The sequence below is a fragment of the Apis cerana genome, linkage group LG8, assembly GCF_029169275.1.
Source record: "Apis cerana isolate GH-2021 linkage group LG8, AcerK_1.0, whole genome shotgun sequence".
Classification (NCBI taxonomy): domain Eukaryota; kingdom Metazoa; phylum Arthropoda; class Insecta; order Hymenoptera; family Apidae; genus Apis; species Apis cerana.
In genome coordinates, this window is record NC_083859.1 from 8,699,477 (window position 1) to 8,719,731 (window position 20,255).

The following is a 20,255-nucleotide window of genomic DNA, read 5'->3' on the forward strand; positions in this document are numbered from 1 at the left end:
AAATTTTAATGAGCAATAATTTAATATGAGATTATATAATTTTTGTTTTGAAAATGTTAAATTATAAAATATTATATATTATATATTAATAAAGAATTTTATTAACTTTTTGTTAATCACTATTTTTAATTATATATTATAATTTTAAAATATTCTATGTAAAATATAAAAATTCTATTTTCTATTTATAAATAGAAATATTAATTTTTATAAAACAAAGGTTTTTTATTTGTGAAAGATAAATGATAAGAAATAATTCTTTAATAATTTTATTTTTCCTTTGCAATCCTTATATTACAAAACATACTTTTCCAGACACATTGAAAATATGCTCTATTTACAATCGGATTGTTGCCTAGTTTTGTTTTGTGCTAACCATCATGTTGTCGCTGTTGTTTCTCAGGTTCTTCATCTTTACAGGAATAATATTAATATATCTATTCGCATAGGCTCTTGTATGATAATATGATTATGGCAGTACATTTACATTAAACTCTATATCATTATTTTTTCCTTTTAATCATTTCTGTTATACATTTAATTATCTTTTCATATTTATATTCATATTTATATATATATATATATAAATTATATATATATATATTTTTTGTCGCGAATATTTATATATATTATATATATATATAATATATATATATACTCATACAAAAATCTACGTACTTAGAATTATGTGCATCAACTAGGCATACGAAAGGAAAGTTTCTATCATTCCTTTATCGTTATAAGCTTTATCCTTAAATATGTGGCAATCATCATTGGATTGTTGATGACGCGATATGAGATCTAGGGGGAAAAAGATTCGAATGAATCAAACAAGATAAAGAGAACATAAATTTTATATATTTCAATGACTACTGCGTTAAAGCAACGCTTTCGAAATGAATCTCTGTTCGGAGAATTATTTTAAAAAAAGATTTGCCGCGTCACAAAAACAGCTTGATAATTCTTTTCTTCTTTTTTCTTCTTTTTAGCGATTATCGCGATATGTACGAATCACAAAAAGCCGGCAAAAGCACGCTACTCGATTGGACCCCAGTTTATATCGTCCTTTTCATAAATTAAATCAATTGTGACGTTTTTCCTGCATTCTTCGATTTTTTCTTTTTTTCTTCTAATTAACTATTAATTCTTTTTTCGTCACCTAAAAATTCGCTATGTTAACTAAAACATTACAAATGTCCCTAGTATTGTCTAAAGGTGCTCATCCTTTTTTTTTTCGTTTTGTTATTTCCTTTAATATCCGCTATTTTCTTACATTCAGTCTAAATTAGGTTATATTTATATTATTTATAAGGGCTTGGAATTATCATATCCTTAATATAATACGAACTAGCCTTTTTTTTTAATTATTATTATTAATGCCAAGCTATGTACAAGTTGCCATTGTTTTTCTTCTTACATAACTTGGTTACAACACGTGACCTATACCATTCTAAACTCGACACACATCTCGGTTCACGTTTTTGCTTGCTTGCTAACAATTATATATGATCGAAAGAAATCGGAATTTCTTCTGGCAGTAGATCACATTACTTCCATCGTATTTGACGGAACAAATAAGCGTTGATTATAAATATTTGTAGCGCTGTGTTCTACAAACTAAAAGCGCCAACTATAAAATTAAAGAAAAATAATAAAAAAAAAAAAAAAAAAAGGAAAAATATAATTTTTAAGAAATTTCAAATAACAATCGTGTAATTTTGTATATTGACAAAAAACACGAAGAAAAATACAAATAACTATAATAATTTTTCTATGCTATACTGTCTCTCCTAATTGTTTCGATTTTTATATTTTTATTTAATAAATTTTTATATTTTTTCTTGTGATCTAATTACAGACTGTTCTTTCGGTTCATTGTCTTTGTAATGAAAAAAAATTGCTGGTTTAGATTTTCATTATTATCTAACATGTTCCTTTAGCTACCTTAATAAACCTAACCATTTTTGTTCATCTTCGCGAGCCTAAGACTAGTATCAAAAAATCCGGTTACACTATTCCTCCTTAAAAAAGTCCTTTTTTTTCGACTGTAATTTTGTATGTTATTAAGAAATCCAGTTTTGTCTTTAGAAAAAAGAATGATGTGACTCTTCAGAGCATTTTTAGTTGGAAAAACCTAAGTTCTGAAATGTATATCAAAAATTGCTGCTTATATCCTTTCTTCTTGTTCTTCTTTTTTATGTATATATTTCTTTCTTCTTCTTTAAAAATTACAGTTGACCTAATTCTGTTATAACATCTGATATAATGTCTGACATTTGTATTCAATCACTTGTTCTAATTTCTCAGATGATCCTATTTATAAAATATGTATTAATAATTGCAGTTCTTATGTTGTCATTTCAAATTTCGTAACTTTGAACCTGACATTGAAAAAGGAATTCTATATTCCTCGAAACATTTCCAGTCAGAGAAATCTAGCCACAAAAGTGTCTATTCAAGTTTGATTTTAATAATTTAAGACGAATCTAATCGTGAAACACGTATCAAGAGGTACTGTTTCTGTGTTTTTTACTTTTCGTTTTGCCAGACTCAAATTCTTCCTCGCTTCTCCGTCGTTTCTCCTTTAGCTGCTTTTCCATAGCAAGCATTGTAATCATTCTTTTATGAGAATCGCCAACGATCCAACCGTGTTGTTCTTGACGATCATCTTCTTCCTCTTCAACTGTAGGAACAATTTCGAGCATTTCCTCTTCGTCACTGGAACTCGACCAATAATATAACTGATTAGCAGCTGCTCTTTTTCGTCGGCCAATAGCCACTCCAACTCCTTCTTCGACTTTATTCCAAGATTTCGTCGTCTTCAGTTCTTCATCACCAGAATCTCGTTTGCCACTAGAAGACCTACGTTCCTTATCCTTTGATCCTTTCGAATCTGTTCTATTCCTTCTTTCAGAATTCGTATTCTTATTCTTTTTACCTGTTGTCATTTTTTGATCTAATTTTGTAGTCTTTTTTGGCTTTGTTAAAGACTTAGAGTGCTTTTTTTGCTTCACAGAAGTTTGTTGATTATTTTCATTCTCATGATTGCTCTCTACGGGCATGAACTTGTTACAGTTGTTCTCTAAATCGCTCAATCCTTCATGATTATTCTTAACATAAAAATCCTCGTCTGTCTTATTTTGCTTTTTTTGTTTTTCCTTAGCTTTTTTCTTTTGTGATAATTCTTGTACTATTATGTTTTCCGTTGATTTCATATTCTCTGATTCCTTAGTACTATTAATATCTGTCTTTGTATCTGCAGCATTTTGTGCAAGAGACTCTTTTTTCTTCCCAACTTCTCGCAGGATTTCTTCCTCGATAGCCTTTTGTTCCTTAGCTATCATTTGTTCGTGTTTTTTTTCTATATATCTTTCTTTCCTCTTTTCCTTTGATTCTCTCTTCTGTTTTCGTGGTTTATCATGATCTGATCTATCATTTATTTTTTTATCTTTTGAACTCATTTCTTCATCAGAGCTACTAATCTCTGCCAACAATCCTTGTTTGCCAATAGCACATTTTCTCTGTCTTCTAGTAGGCTGAAAATCCATTAATATTCTTTCTTGTTCTTCTTGCATTTTTTTCAGTTGTTGTTCTTTTCTCTTCTTTGACTCTTGCACTTTTCTACTTAAAAATACATGTAATGGAAGATTTTCAGATTCCTTTTGTGGTTTTTCATTACTCGATAATTTTTCAGGTAAAACTAGGAGTTCATTGTCAGGTTCTTCCTCTTGTACATCTATAAGAGTAGAAGATTTTGTTACTTCTTTATTAGGATTAAACGTTTCATTTTCAGGTTCTGTTGTTACCATTGAGTTCACGTGTTCAGTAGACTTATCAATTTTATTTACATTATCATATTTTGTTTCTACAGAATTTCCGTTGTCAGTTTGATCTAGAAGATCTAAGGCTTCCTCAAGCGGAATCAATTCATTTTCCTGTATGTAATCTTTCTTAGTACCAGTATTTTCTTCTGGTAGATTTGGATCATTCGATCTGAACTCTTCTGGATCTTTTGATAACTCAGTGAGAGGAGCTGAATCCTCTTCTTCCGAATCAACAACAGAACTGTCTTCTCTATACAGATCATCCATTTCAAAGTTCCTCTCGTATTGATTTTCAGTTTCATCATCGCTATTCCTCTGTTCATCTATATCTTTCCTCTCGTCGATAACCAAAGGATGATCTGACATTTCTGACTCAGATTTTTTATTATCACAATCATGCTTAGAGATATCATTCTTCGAATTTTCATCCCTCCAATCATCTACATGATCTTCATCTTCGGAAGAAATTTGATATTTATTAATCGATTCTTGACCTTGTTCCACGTTTTCTAATTCAGTTATTTTCTTATTGCTCTTTTTCACTCTTCTCTGTTTTCTCGATTCATAGTCCGTTTCTTCGTCCTCAAATTCAGTTTCAGACGAAGTGTATAATTCCGCAAAAATATTTTGTTTCCCTTTCGAACATGTTCTTTGACTCTTCGAAATACCTACACCAATATCTTCAGCTTTTATAGCAGTTCTGTACTCATCAGAGCTATCATTTTCATACCATGCATTCCTAGTCTTTTTCTTAGAATTCTTGTTACGTTTCTTCAATTTCGAATGCTTCAGAGATTGCTCTACAGATCTTTTACCTTTTGATTGCTTTCTTTCCACAAATTCATCCATAGGTCCAGTAATTTGTTGTTGTTGATCCTCACTCTGGAAAGATTTCAAAGCGCCCTTCGTTTTTGGAGCAAACTTTTCCAGTTTCTTGAACTTTTTATCAATGACAGATTCTAATCTGTCATTTAAAGCATCATCAGTTTTTGCATTTTCTAGATTATCTCCGATAGCCTTGGACATTAAACCACTCATATCTATTTCTTTGGTTTTCAAACAGTTTATTTCATATCCTGGCTTACTCCTGTAAGACATGACACTACCCAGATTAGTTTCTATTTGACTTTCCTCCTCGTCAAATTCATAAATATCCTTGATCTTATCCGAGACAAATTTTTCTTTTTTCTCAAATCCATCACGACGTTTTTTCCTTTCAACCAGACCTCCGTGTTCATTACGGCGGATCAAAGGAAAATCCTGATGTTTCTTTGTCTTTTTGGCTTTGCGTTGTTTGTGTATATTTATTTCTCGAAGAGCTGCATCTGTTTTTGACTTCTCTTGTTGTTTCCTCTCGTTCATTTCTTTTTTCCTCTCGAAAAGTTCTTTGATAGGATTCCTAGATTTCTTCTGTAAGTCTTTGGACATGGTTATAGGGTTTGGTTCAAGAATTGAATCCTTGGTCAAAGAAATCTTCGTAGGTTGAATCACTTCTTTGGAAGCTGGATCCTCAGCTGTGGATGTTGGGGCGCGAGCACATGCTAGTTCGGCTAAAACCTTCATTGGCGTGGATCCACTGTGGATAGAATAATTTTGTTTTGAGTATTAAATTGAAAATAATTAAAAATTAATAGGATAGCATGTAATTTATTAAAGATTACATTATTTTTCGATATTTTTTTTTAACTATTCTATCTTTTTTTATCACTATCATTTATGGAACATAAATTAAAAAAATAAATTAAAAAAATAATTAATTTACAATAAATTCAAAAATTTTTAAATTTTTAAATTCAGCCTCAATAAGATGATATTTTTGACGTTTTTCTATTTTCTTTACCTCAAACTTTTATTAATTATTTTAATATTTCAATTGGATATATTATATTTATAAAGTAAGAAGTAAGAAAATAGATAAAAATTTTAATAGCAGAAATTCTACTTCTAAATCCAATCTGACTTTATTACGTATAAGAATCATATATCAACATAGCCACTACATGGTAATAGATTTACAACCACCTGAAGCATATTTATTCTTCTACGTTTCCTGTTCCAAACCAGGGAATGGCTGCTGAGCCAAGTTGGTAAGAGAAATGCTCTTCCAACAAGAGTTTCCATCGACTTTGAATTATTGTTTAGCCAAATAACGAACATCAGAATATATATTCCCACCTCTGTTATATGGAGATACCTTGTCGTGAGTGGGTGGAGTGACGGGATCAGATCAATACATAACGAAGAGGAAACCACTCAACAAGATACCAGCGTCTTGTTATTTACAGATATAATATTATTTCGATATTTGGTTGAAGAGACTTGATGCTTTTTAACATTCCACGAATTAGATTTATGCAAATTGTGTCACAGAAGAACATAAAATTTTAAAGTATATTATTTTGAAGTATAGGCCATAATATTTTAATCCATTGAGGTAAATTATATTATTTAATTTTAATTTCTAATTTTATGCTTATGAATGAGGATTTTAATATATTTTCTTTGGTATACCATGTATTACTAAATAATGAAATGAAAATTCAATTAAATATTCACTGTAATTAAAAGAATTTTATATTTGCAAAATATTAATAATTCATTGAATAAAAGACAATTGGAATAACTTCGAAATAGACAAGAAGGCAAGGAAATAATCTTTTGATGATAAATGAAAATTAATTTTACAAGAGGAAAATAGTATTATATAATGCATTTGATGAAAATATTAATATTAATATTAATATTTTATTCTATCCATTGCAAATAAAGAAACAATATTTTGACTTTCTTCGATTCTATTATGAATCTCGAGAAATCAATTGTAAAATATGCTAACGTTTCGTTTAAAATAATTTTTCAATGAATTTTTCAAAGAATTTTATATAGTGCAATTCAAGAGTGCAATCAACAGGTGTGAAAATAAAAAATTTTGATATTCGATATACTGTATGAATTGCAGTTTTTTTTTTTTTGGAAGAGATAGAACAGTAAGAGACACTTGATTTGATACGTAACAAACGATTTGTCGTCGATTAACATTCTCTGAAATCGCTTTTTTTGTGTAAAACGATCGTGAGGTTGACTTAAATCTGTTGTAAAAATTTAGCCAACAATATCAATTTAAAAAAATGGAATTGTTGCAACATAACAAATTTAAAAAAATTTTAAAAATTTCATGCCATTATAATGGCACTTTGATTCATTATAACGTATTCAATTTTCAATTTTCAAAAATATCATTCAAGGATAATACAATAGAATTCTTCATTTTCTATTAGCATTAAAAATTACTCACTTGTGATCATGTTTTTCATTGTTGTGCCACAAGTTAGATAATGCCTTGTCCAGTAAACCTCCTAATGAAGAGTTCATTTTACCCTTGATCCCTGAAGATTCTAGATTCATTTTTCTATCGTTGTGCTCCTCTTGTGGGTCTCTACTGTGCAAAGGATTGTAGTCTCCATCCGACAGATTCGAACCAGTGATGTGTCCTTGATTTTGTAGACTAGAGTACGAATTTTTCGTGATATCCAATTCATTCTTCTTGGAAAAACCTCGTATCAATTCGTTATTGCTCTTCTGGCCAAACGTGCTGGCTATAAGATTCTCGCTCTCTCTCATGCGCTGTTGAATTTTGTCTCTGAGCTTGTTGTTGTGCTCGAATGCAACGTCCAGACTATCTTCGTAGCCCAAATTATCTGCTCTGGCCATGTCAGGGCTGGCTGATCTGCTGGAATGCTCACTCCTTAGATTTCTACTGCCATGCTTTTGATAATCCCTTTCTCTGGTGCTGTACATCTCTTCGCCCAGTAACTGGAAATGGATCAGATTGAATAGTGAATAACGATTTGATGATTTTCCGATGGTTACTCTTTTCGTATCCATAATAATAATAATAATTTTTTTGCTTTCTGCAAAGTGCCATTCGAGGACCATTCGAGAGCAATGCAAATCGAATTGGGGGCAACCAAAATCAAAAATATTTTTGGTGGCATTATCTAGAACAATGGTCATCTAGAGCAATAATAAAGATGCTATTTCGGATTATGAAATGGACCACTTTACAGCAAGCAGAATGCGAGTATCTACAATAGTTTAAAATAGTTTCACAGGGTAGAAACTGTTGATCAGTAACATTAAATTTTATTTATACCTAAGGTAAGAAAAAAGCCTTTTTTTAAATGTGATTTTTTTTTAGATGAGTAAGAAATTTTATGTTCTTGTGCATATATAATCTATACTACATAAATGGATTGTGTTAATAATAGCAGAATCTTTTTATTTTTGTATTAAAGAAAAATTAAAGGTTTATTATTTTGTTTTTCATAAGATAGTATAGTTTTGTAAGAGACGTGAAGCATTTGAGAAGAGAAAATAAAGATTTGCAGAGTGAAAAGAATCATTTAGTAATGCTAGTTATTTACTTGCATTTTTTTTTTTTAATACATTTTTAGACATTAAAAGACAGTTTTTGAGGGGATGACTACCGTACACACTAAGAAATATCAAAGGAATGAGAGAACTACCTTTTGCATGCATACTGAGAGACATTGTCTGTATAAAGCTGGTTCATAGGTCCTGCAAACATTACCACAATAATGTATAGAATATTCTCTTTCTTGGAATTCTATGTAAGGGTGTAATTCATTTTATTATTGAAACTTTATTTCTGGAATAATTGAATCATTGTTTAATCAAATGTAACGTAAAATATAAGGCTAAAGAAAAAAAAAAAGATATCCAATATTCAATTGATTGATAGTGTGTATAAATTAATGTATTATTTATTAATTATATGATTTTGTTTTTCGAATTTAAAGGAAAAAATAATTAGAAAAGTTTGTATTTTTACTCTTTTATTGAATTTATTATTATTATATATATTTTTAAGAAACACCCTTACAGTTAAAAATTCTATAAGTATCTATAAAAAAAAATGAAAATTGCAGATGTGAAAGTTTTAGCTAGAACATATAACATGTATTATGAGATAGTTAAGCGAAATAGCAAATAATTTGAAAAAAGAAAAAATGTTTTGCATGCAAAGTGTAGAATTGTTGTGATGTGATACATTAAAAGAGTTTTGCAATTCGAAGAATAAAAATTATATATTTAAATATTGAAAAATATGCAGTTAACTTACCGAGCTATTTCAAATTTGGTTTTGAAATATTTTATTAATTTATTAAATTAATCTTTTAAATATTTGCTGATTGATAGATACACAATTAACTTCATTTTTGATTAACATTACTGATTACTGAGAAAAAAAAAAAAATGTGAAGAGAATCACGCAAAAATGTGTAAAAAATTATATATATAATACAAGAAAAGGAAATATAATATTAAAACAGAAGTCTGTTAATTTATAAACACATTTTTATAATTTATTTAATATGCTTTGTATCAAAATAAGTTTTTCATATATACATTTTAATATATCCTGTTATAAATTTTGAAACAAATATTCTAACAATCATGCAAAAATTAAATCATTCTCAGATCAAATACTCACCTGATTTACCGATTCCAATAGACTTCCCAAGCTGTTCTGACTCTCTACATCCCTCCATCTATCCTTAGGTCCTCTGAATCCTTGATGCTGATCATCCTTCTTATGATAACCTTCATTATGATCAAGCTTGATCTTCTTAGCGCCTCTAAGTTCGTTTTCAGTGGTGGCTTTCAATCTAGAGCAACACTCGACAAACAGTTCCTCGTCAAAATTCAATACCTTGCCCTGTCTAGGCTTCGCCACCTCTATCTCTTGTGGAACATCCAAAGCGTTATCTTCTATGGCGTCGGTGGGTGCTATAGTGACGACCTCACTCTTGTGGATCGAAGAGGGCGATCTGATCACAATCTTCTCGCTAGAAAACTCGCTTGAACTTCTCTTTCTAGTTGCAGCCTGGTTAACGATTAACGTCTCATCTTGTTCTTCATTTTCACTATTCGAGCTACTCTCCACGGAACTTCTGGGTGTCCCGCAGACGAAGAAAGGAGATATTCGTCTGTGAGCGATATTCTCATCTTCTTCATCGTTCATATCAGAGTTTCTAGTGGTTTGAGAGTTTCTGTCCATACTCGGGGATCTATTCCTCACGCTACTGGGCGCCAGACTGCTACAACTACGAGAAGAATCTAGGTCAACTGATAGTCTACTTCCAGTCAAAGGTTCTGCTCCAGGGAAATCCTTGACGAAATTGTCTTCCTTGTCTATCAAATCCTTGGTGTTCTCCAAGCTTCTCCTATCATTCGTCAAATCCCTCCAAGCTTCCTCTTCACTCTTGCCTTTACTCTTCCTGGAACATGATAATTTCCTTCTTTTGGCCTTCTGATCGTCTTCTACGGACTCTTCCAAAGCAACCATTTTGGAGGAATCCTCATTATAGTTGAAGGATCCGTAGCCACTGTCCTTGATCATCAGGTCAGGCTTGCCTTGATTCCTCAATCCATAATTCGATTCCTTGTATTTCAACGATTTTGTACCAATCAAATTGGCGTCCAGGTAATCGTCCTCGAAAGTTCTTGAAATTAATTCTTCAGCCCTCTTCTTACTTTGCCTGCATTTGGTAGATGGTAAAGACAAGAAATAGTCCACATCGTGCTTCCTCTTGTTACTGGAGTTGTTCTTCGATTTCGAATATTTTCTAGAAGAACGATGCTCCATTTGATCTTCTTCTTCTTCCTCCTCCTCTTCCTCTTCCTCCTCCTCTTCTTCTTCCAGTATCAGACTTGTATCTTTGCCTCTCTCCGCCGAGGAAGAACTTTTTTTCAACTTCTTCCCAGAACGCTTGTTGGGACTAGAAGGGGTAAACGATGTGTGCCTCTTTTTGTCGCTGGAGGAGGACTCTTTGGTTTTCGCTTCGTTAGAAGCGGAGAATCTAAAACCGGTCCTCGAGAGATCCGAATCATCCTCCGACTTGGACACCCAATCGTTCAACACTTCCTTCACTTTGTCTGGCTTTTCACCGCTGCCAAACACTCTGCCAAACACGCTCTTCACTATTTTGCTCTTGTTCTGCGACTCGATTTTATCCTCAACCTCGCTCTCGTCACTTTCGCTATTAAGATCATTGATCTTACTCCTCACGCGAGACCTCCTCCCTCTCGATCCTTTGTTGTGATTGTTGGAATATCTGTGACTCCTCGACACCTTTTTGCTCGAATTTTCATGATCGATGCTCATCATTTTCCCTTCGTAAACTTCTTTATCGTTTTCCATCGACGAAATCCCTTCTTCGTTTTCCGATTCTGACGAACTTTTCGAATCCTTATCGGAATCTTTCAACGTTCTTTCAGCTTCCTCGTCCGACGCGATCCGGAGGAACTCGTCGTTATTCGCCGATCTCTTTTTACCATCACGCTTTCGATTATCGTTTAACTCGTCCGTATCCAATGAATTATCATCACGTTCGTTCGTTTTACGGCTATCAATATCCTCCACTTGCGATCTCTCTTTCGATCTCGTTTCAGAATGTTGCGGAATGTTTACGCGGAGAGATCCCTGTTCGTTCATCCGTCTTTTGTACATTTCTAATTTCTCTTCTCTTTCCAGTAAGACTTGCGACAACGGTTTATCGGCAAGGCTCGACGAAGACGAAGACGAAGCTTCGTCGTCGTCGTCGTCGTCGTCGTCCTCGTCATCCACGGAACGGAAAGATTCGACTCGATTGTCCTCGATCTTCTTCTCTTCGGAAGAAAGTTTCTCTTCCTCCGTTATCCTCCTTTGCCGGCAAGTAGTTTCTTCACCCAATGATTCAGCCTTAGACGACTCGATTTTCGCCACCTCCGCAATTCCTGATCCATCATCAGGTTGATATTTGTCGTTCTTTAATACGTTAAGGTTATCCTCCGTAGAATTAGTCTCCAGCCGCGATTTCGATGAAGATGTCGAAGTTGTTGACCTCAACCTTTCATCGTCGTCGAAAGTTTTCGAAGATTCGACAGGGTTTTCATCATTTGCGATTTGTGAGATTTTGGCGACATTATCGTCGAATTTATTTTGATTAATTTTAGATTTGGCGGAGGCTTTCGTGGATTTAGATTCCGTTTTCGACCCGTTTTCCATCTCCTGCGCGTGTTTCCTGGGTCTACCTTTCTTCGATTTCACGTGCCTTGCCGTTTTCTCGGATTCGTTTTGCTTATCGTCTCTCAGAGACGATCGCCGACTCTCCGACGATTCACGATTCATCGTCGCGCTTTCTTCCTCGAAACCGTTCCTAGAAACGTCCAACTCGGAATTAGCCTCCAAATTCTTGTTTCCATCGTCCATATTTTTTGACAAGCTCGAGTCTCGATCAAATTCACCAATTTGAATTTTGGAATTATCGGATTCGTTGGTCGGCCCCAACACGTTGCGGATGTTATTTTCATAATTTTCCTTCGAATTGCAGTTAACAACGTCGTCGAGATCGGTATTAAACGTGTTCAAGTAATTCGACTTGAAGCTGTTGCTACTTTCAGAATCGATCTCTTTACAAGCTTCTATACTTCGTTTATTTATGGTCAACTTTAAACTTACACGCTCACACGGCTGATCCTTTTCCGTATCGTCTCTATCATCTAACCTAACATTTGAAAAATTCTCAGTCTTATCGTTGGTATCTAATTTATAATTTATAATCGTATATACATCGTTCGCTATTTCATTCGCCATTTCTCCTCTATTCAACGCCGCCTCCCCTATTCCCATGTCCACATCCTGGCTCTCTTCCAATTTCCCAACACAATCTAAACACCGTTCTTGAAAATCATCGTTCTTTTCCATCCTTGAAACATTGCCTCCTACCAATTCCATGTTGTTCGCAACAGAATTCTTAAGCGAATTTTCCAATATATTTGCACCGCCCACGTCGGATGATTCTGTCGCGTCAAAATGCGAGGAATTTACAACTTTCATGGACGTATTTGCATCCGGTACTACAGTCTCTGAGTTTTCCTTGGGATTCTCTAATACAGGGCTATCTAAAACGATCTCTCCATCGATCGAACTTCTTTTCTTCGCCTTCTCCTTCTTCTTCTCGTGCTTCCTCTTCTTATCAATTTCCTCCACGTTCTTGGCTTCCATCTTTACAGGCGTTGACGTGGATTCCGGTTCGGGGCTGATTTGATCCATGATGACATACTCGTCGTGACTCATGTTCTCGGTAATCTTACAGATCTCCTCGTCCAAAAGTTCATCTTCGAGTATGTGTTGATGATGGGGTTGAGAGGTGATCAAGGAATCCTGTTCCAAGGGAGCGGCGAAGCAAGAATTCTCTTGGCTATGATCCAATTCCATCCGGTCAACGATGGAAGACTTTGTAGCATCAACCCCTTTATGATCATCCTTCTTTGAAGAAATATTTATCAAAGATTCGTCCGTCACGCTTCTATTTTCATCGCTGGAAGTATCGTTGTGACTAGTACTGCAAGGATCCTCTACGTTTTCGCCACTCTCCACGGACGTTTTGTCCTTTTTCGATTTAGACGTTTGCAGCAGATGCGATTGGGACTGGTTGTGCTTCTTCAGAGAACTTTTCCTTGTGAAACTAGTTGTGCAAACGTTGCAGAAGAACTTGGCAGCCTCCTTCGTCAACTTCTTCCTCTTCTCCACGATCAGTATTTCACCTGTCTTCTTGTGTACCACCACGTAATTACCCGCCCCCCTCTTCTTTGGTGTCTGGAAATCATCCTCCATCCGGCAAACACTGTTCATCCTCTCGTCCTCTTCCGTTCTCTCCCCATCCTTCGCTTCGTCCTCCTCTTCGTCCTCCTCCTCCTCTTCCTCCTCCTCCTCCTCCTCCTCCTCCTCGTCCTCTTCATCCTCAACGACCAACCTATCCGAATCTTCCGTCGACTCCACGTTCCCTTCCTTCGCAACTTCGTCTTCCGACTTCTCGTCTTCCACGATTTCGTTCGAGCCAATTTCCCCCGCCGATTCTGACTTATTCTCCACGCAATCCCCGGACGATTTAGATTCCGACAATTGTCGATCGTTATTCTTCTTCCTCTCCTCTGCGTCCTCCCTTTCTTGCGTTCCTACGCAATCCTGAATATCCATTGGAATGTCGAAATCGTCCATCAAGTAGAACTCGGTGAAAAAGGATATGTTCTTCTTGGCTCTCCTCTTCAAACTCTGCCTCCTGTCCGTGTTCCTTTCCGATTCCGAGTCCGTGATGGAGGTGTCGGTCTGCACGTCTTCACGCTCACGCAACTCCTTCCTCTTCTTCGAGAAACGCTTCCTTCTGAAATAACCGAGCTCGCTCGTGCAAGACGTCTCTGACAAATTATCCGTGCTCTCGGCTTGCTGACTCGATTGCTGCTCCAACGAGTCCTCCAAGGATAATTGTTTCCTCTTCCTGGACCTGGTTCTACCTGTCTGAATCGGATCAACGGGCGGCCCAGCTGTCCAGCTGTCCGATTTCTCCAAATCGGATTGCTCCGAGATGGAGGCCTTCGAGGGAAGTTTTCTATCTTCGAGGGACGACTCTGACTCTTCCTCCTTCCCCGCCGTTTTACTCGCGTCTTGGGATTCGCAAGTGGTTTCGACCTGCGCTTCAGACTGGTTGATATTATTCTGATTATCCGACTGGTTCTCGTCAACGGTCGATTTCCTTTTGTACGTTCTTTTCTTCGTGTGTTGCAACACTTCCGTCACCTCTGGGATTTTGAACGTTTCTAGACTCTGGCCGGGAACATGCAGATCAGCCATTTGTAGATCGTTGTTGGAATTCTTGCTCCGATCCTCGCCCTCCTCGACCAACAACATTCTGTTCGTTCTCAAAGATCTTCTTGGAGGAAGTTGACTCGCCGATTCGAATGATTCCACCTTCGAGTCGGTGTTCTCTTGCGACTTGTCAATCGTCAAACACTTCTTTTTCCTTCCACGCTTCTTTGGCACTTTAACGATTGGAACCTCGGCGATCCTTTTTTCTTCGGCATCTTCCACGACGATCGATCGATTTTGTACCATGTCTTCTTTCTCGCGAATCCTCTCATCTTTCCCCGAGGTATCTTGATTAGTTATTGGTGCTTGTTCCAGGGTACTTGGAAACGTTGTTTGGATACTTGGAGAAGCTTCGTTTCTCGTGATCTCAAGATTTTTAGACGGCTCTTCCGAAGGCACTTCAGGATTTTCTACGGATGCAACGTCGCTAACAGTTAGAGTTTCAGTTTCAGTTTCAGTTTCAGTTTCGATTCTCTCCTCATTTCGCGATTGAATCATGGATTTTGTTCTGAAAGACCTTCTCTTTGATCCTCTCGCATTCTCACACGATGTTTCCTCTACGGGAGGAGAGGGATCGATCGATTCCAATTCCGTTTTTCCATCGATAGATTCATTTATTTTTTCATCCTGATGAGGTTTCTTGGAAGATCTTCTTGTTGGCGATTCCACTTTCGAGTATTGATCCAACGTCTCCACGTGTGATCCCTTGTCTTCATTTTTCGTGGCAACCTTAACGGAATCTCGTTTATTTATTATCGCTACGCGGTCTTCTAAATTGTCTTCGGGATTCTTATTATTACTTTCACAAAAGTTTTCAAGCATTTTCGTATCGTCAACATCCTTTTTGTCCATCGAGTCCGTTGTTTCGGACACGTCATTTACAATTTCCTTCGTGTAACGTCCTATTCTATTTTCGTTAATTTCGGTAGACAAATCATTTCTAATGTTTTCTTTGGTAGAAGGCACTTGCTTTGATTTTTCGATCGATCGCGTCGCGTCATTGGTCGAATGCAAATTCTCAGAAATTAAATTCTCCTCGGTATCGTTACTCGCCGATTCAATGGACTTTCTTTTGTTCTTCTTTGGCGATTTCCTTTCCAATCCCCTCTTTTTCGACTTCCTTTTCATCTTTATCTCTTCGTTCATCGATTCTTCTTCCTGCTTCGACAGATTCTCCGCCGAATTTTCCACTTGTCGAGAATCTAAACCGTTCTCAGCCAATCGAGTTTCACTCTCATCGGAACGAACGACAGACTCGTTAGGGCGAATCGTTCTCTCGTTCGAACACGTCTCGTTTTTCGCGTCTTGTTTTTCCTTTTGCAATTCCGTTTCGATCCGTTTTACAATTTCTTGCTTCTCGCAAGTACTCGTGAATCTATCCTCTGCGTCCTTCGCGTCGCAAATGTCGTTCTCTAATTTCTTAACCCGTTCCTCCTCCATCGAGTTTATCCTCTCTTGTTCAGTCTTAACGGCAGAATCCTTATTTTCCAAACCCTTATCAGAAACAGTAGGCGCTAAAATATCCCGGCAATCGTCATTAGTCGATTGTTCGATAGTTTCTTGCTTGTTATCTTGACAATTCTCGGTTTTATTTTTAATCTTCGATTCGGCTGAATTCTCGACACCGACCTCTGAGAAAGCAGGCCCAACTTCCTCCAATATACTGGTGAGTTCATCAGCAGCAGTGTCCAATAGAGAGCCAACTTCACCTTCCAGCAAAGCATCTTTCTGTTTAGCTATCTTCGAAACTATTTTCTCTAAGAACGATCCTTTACCTTTCTGCTTCCTTCTCGACAAATCCAAAATGATATCGTTAGTCGGGCACTGTTCCCCTGTCGCATCTTTGGCGAACGATTCCACCTTTTCATCACTCTCCATTGATTTGACCAAGTTTAAATCCTCGATGGAAGTTTCTGCAACAAGTTCAGGATTCTGCTTCGAATTTTCCGCGGGAACTTTCTGAACGGAACATGCACTCTCGATTAATTGGTCGAGATTATTCATCGGCTCTGCGTTTTTCGCAGAGGATTTAATATTTTTATCCAAATTTTGCGACTTAACCGTGTCATTGCTCGATTGTTGGACGTTGCTTTGAAAAGATTCGTGAGATTCCACGTTGTCCACAGTTGTCTGCGCGTTTAAAACATTCTGCTGGGTCTCTACGGGGATGTTCATACCTTCTGTAAGAATGCCGATCACGTTATTCAAAGATCTTTTCGAAGCTCTCTCTTTCTTAACTCCCCACGATTTTCTGGGCCTGCCAACTTTCAATTTTTGAACGGGTGCAGGTTTCTCCAACGTGTTCTCCTTGCCGCTGTCCATCGAATTACTCGTTTCCAATTGTAGATTTAAATTCTCACTCGCCTTGATCGTTTCACCGTTTCCTGAAAAATTAGATTCTTTCTCGCAACAACACTTTTCACTCCCCTCTTCCTTACTTTTCGCAACTTTGATTTCCTCGCTCCCCATATCTTTCTTACAATCAGAGTTTATCTCGTTCTGCTCCATAGAATTAACTTTATCGATAACCTCGATTGAATTACTCTTGTCAGCTTCCACGTTCTTTGCCCGAGATGCCTCGATGCTGCCCCTTTTATCGATCATCTCTACGTTGCTAGATTTAATTCTGCCCCGTCTCTTTCCAAAACTATTCTTCTTCGAGTCTACGAGCTCGTTTTGAATTTCTCCCTCGGCTGAATTCAACAACGAGCCCCTAGTTTGTCTCTTGTCCGCGCATTGAACCACAGTTTCGAATTCGGGCTTGTTTTGGCCGTCGGACGCTTGATAGGAACTCGGCAACGATTTGCCGTTGTCATTCGACAGACTGCTGCTCCTTCGTCCCCTGACCGCCGTTTTCACCTCGTTCGCCGCGTCTCTCATCCTGTTCTCGACCTCCTCCAACGCCTTGTCATCCTTCGACCCGATCGCCTTCTTATCCGTTTTCCTCAACGACTTTCTCCTAGCGTCCAACTTCTCCTTCTTCGTGGAAGCGTCCGAGACGGACCCCGAATCGAGCTGTGCCCTTTCCGCATCCAAATCCCTGCGAAATTTACCTTTCTCCTGTTCGAATTTGAACTTCACGGGCTGCCTGAGGCAACGCTTCGAAGTGGCGATCCTCGAAGTCAACGCCAACTTCGTCAACAAATCCTCCTTGCTGTCCGAGCCTATCAACTTCTTCACCTCGAAAGGGACGCTCTGAATCTTGAACGGGCTGTCGTCGACCACGAACAATTTCTCCGATTTCGCCTTGCTTCTCGTTTCCAGCTTCCCCTCCTCCTTCCTCCCACTCTTCTTCTCGCCTCTCCTCTCCTCCACCATCATCCTGCCCGGTGCGCTTTTCCTCTTCAACTTCTCCTTCCAAGCATCCAAATTTCTCGCCTTCCTCCCTTTACCCGATTTTTGATCCGACTCTTGCGCCTCGCACCCTCTTCCCTCCTCCACCTCCTCCACTTCCTCCGACCCTTTCCCTCCTCCCTTTTCCTGCTCCAAGCTCCAGCTCTTCCCAACAACCGCGCCTTTGCCACGCGGCAAACTCACTTTTTCCTGGCAGGAAGTGGCCGGGGAAAGGATCGGCAGGTCGTTGGCCGAGGACGTTTCCAAGTACTCCTCGTTGGACGCTTGGAGGAGGACGGCGGGCTCCAGCGTGGGCATCTTGTCGCTGTCCGAGGAGAGCCTCGTGATCCTTTTCGGCGCCGCCACCTGTTGTTCGTTGTTATCCTTGCTGCTCTTGAACACCTCCCTCAATCTCGACCTCGTGACCGACGATTCCTGCCCTCCCCCTGCCTCGCCGCCCCTCACCTTCCCCGTTAACCGACACCTCATCTCGACGGGGGGCTTGTGAACTCCGGGCGACAAGAACTCCTTGTTCGGGTTCCTCGCGAATTTCCCGTCCTGCGTCCTCAGTTGGGACTTGGCTTTGATGGAGGCGTTCAACGAGGCGACAGGATCCACCGCCCGTTTCCTTTTAGGCGTCGTCTGAATGTTGGAGGAGGAGGAGGAGGAAGAGGAGGAGGAAGAGGAGGAGGAGGAGGAGGAAGAGGGTTTTCCTCTGATCGATGGGCTGGGGGATTTCGATTTCTCGGCTGGATCGAGCTCGCTCGCGTCGGCCAACTCCGCTATCTCGTTCTCCACCCCGTTGGAAGAGAATTTGCCTTTCGACGCCGGTCTCGAGGCCTCGAAAACCGGCTCTCCCGCGAGGTTCCTCGAGGAGGCGGCTCTGGACGACTTTGCCTTCAAAGCGTTTCTCTTGGCTTGATCCAGGCCAGCTTTCGCGATGCCGTGCATCTCCTTCGTCCTCACGTTCCTCCTCTTCCCCAACACCCTCGGCCCACCCCTCGTCGCCACCTTGGCACCCCTGCCGCCCCTTGTTTCGTCCGAAGCGGCGCAATGAACGTTGCCGCACGGCGAATCCAACGCGATGGAATCCTTCTCTTTGGTCTCTTTCTTCTCCATCCCCTCCTCGCCCCCCAGATCCTCCACCATCTTGTCGCTCGATCTCCTCTCCTCGTGAGGCGCGTAATTTCTCACCACGCTCTCGATCACCGCCGATATGTTGTCGATCCGGCAACGGTTCCGCTGGATCGACTTGGCATTCTTCAGCAGTTTGTTCCTGAGGACGGCCTTGTTCCGGGACATGCGGGATGCGGTCGAATTATCGCCGACCATTCGCGGCCTCGTTCTCCCGCTTTGCGCCTGTACAGACAGGTAAAACCTTTGTGTGTGTATGTGTGTGTGTATATGGAAGTTTTCGGTGGAAACTGGAGAGTTACCTAGAGGCGATAATTATAACCTCTCTGGTAACTCTGGTGTTTAGTATTATATAAGAAGTATCTGTGCGTAATTTTATTCTGATTCTGATTCTTTCTTTTTAATAATCTTGTCACATGATTTATATCGCTCGTAAAAAAATTTGTAACTTCGAGTTTATGTATATTATTGAGCAATGTAATACGGGATTGTTTTTTTTTTTTACATTCGAAGGTAAAAATTATTTTCAAAAATATTCTTACGAGATAAATTTCCTGATTTTTCGATTCGAGCAGGACAATTCAAACATTCGAATGGTATTTAAAAAAGCGTCTTATATATCACGTCTTAATAACGTCTTAAGCCTAAAGGTAAAAGGAGCTAATAAATTTGAAATGTTCATCTTCGGATGAAAAGATCGATTCGAAAGATTTTCTAATTTTCCACGAATCGATTGGAATCGGAGTAAAAACTGTCTTATATGCACCGTGATTACATATCCTTTCTACGCGCGTGATCCACTCTAAGTGCTCTAAGAGTATTGGAGATATGTGCACGTGCGGACAGCTGTGTTGTATAATCAATACTCCACTTATATCTGTGTCGTCCAGCCGGAGCCGGTCTCTGTTATTGCCTCGTCATTATCGAGTTTCATCTTTTTCGTACATAGCTAGAGGATCCAGGTCATTCACTAACCGAAGCTGTTTGCGAGTTGCTCGTTCGTCTAATTTCAATCAACCGCCAAATGTCGCGCACGTTTTAGGTCATGATGCGTTTCATTCGTTGGCATTGAGTGTATATATATATATATATATCTGGTAGTATTTTTATAAATTTCTTTCTGGCTCTTAAAAAATCTCTCCGCATAATAATAGTTTTCTAAATCGGTGAATACTGTTTTTTATATTCTTGACATTATTATATACACTCGTTTTTATATTCTTGGCGTTAACAGATGTATACTTGTAGTTGGA

At 38.2% G+C, this 20,255-nt stretch overlaps 1 protein-coding gene across 2 annotated transcripts in view; it reads right to left on the reverse strand.

The window, feature by feature from the left end:
• Positions 1 to 253: 253 nt before the first annotated feature.
• The window catches only part of LOC107996427 (uncharacterized), a 74,633-nt gene continuing 54,631 nt past the window's right edge, over positions 254 to 20,255 (reverse strand). For both annotated transcript variants that reach the window (XM_028666034.2, XM_017054463.3), the window contains exons 7-9: positions 9,340 to 19,227; positions 7,120 to 7,637; positions 254 to 5,400 (exon numbers count right to left, since the gene is read on the reverse strand). In XM_028666034.2, coding sequence (XP_028521835.2) covers positions 2,505 to 5,400; positions 7,120 to 7,637; positions 9,340 to 19,227 — 13,302 coding nt within the window. In that variant the 3' untranslated portion in view covers positions 254 to 2,504. The remainder of the gene's footprint in view (positions 5,401 to 7,119; positions 7,638 to 9,339; positions 19,228 to 20,255) is intronic.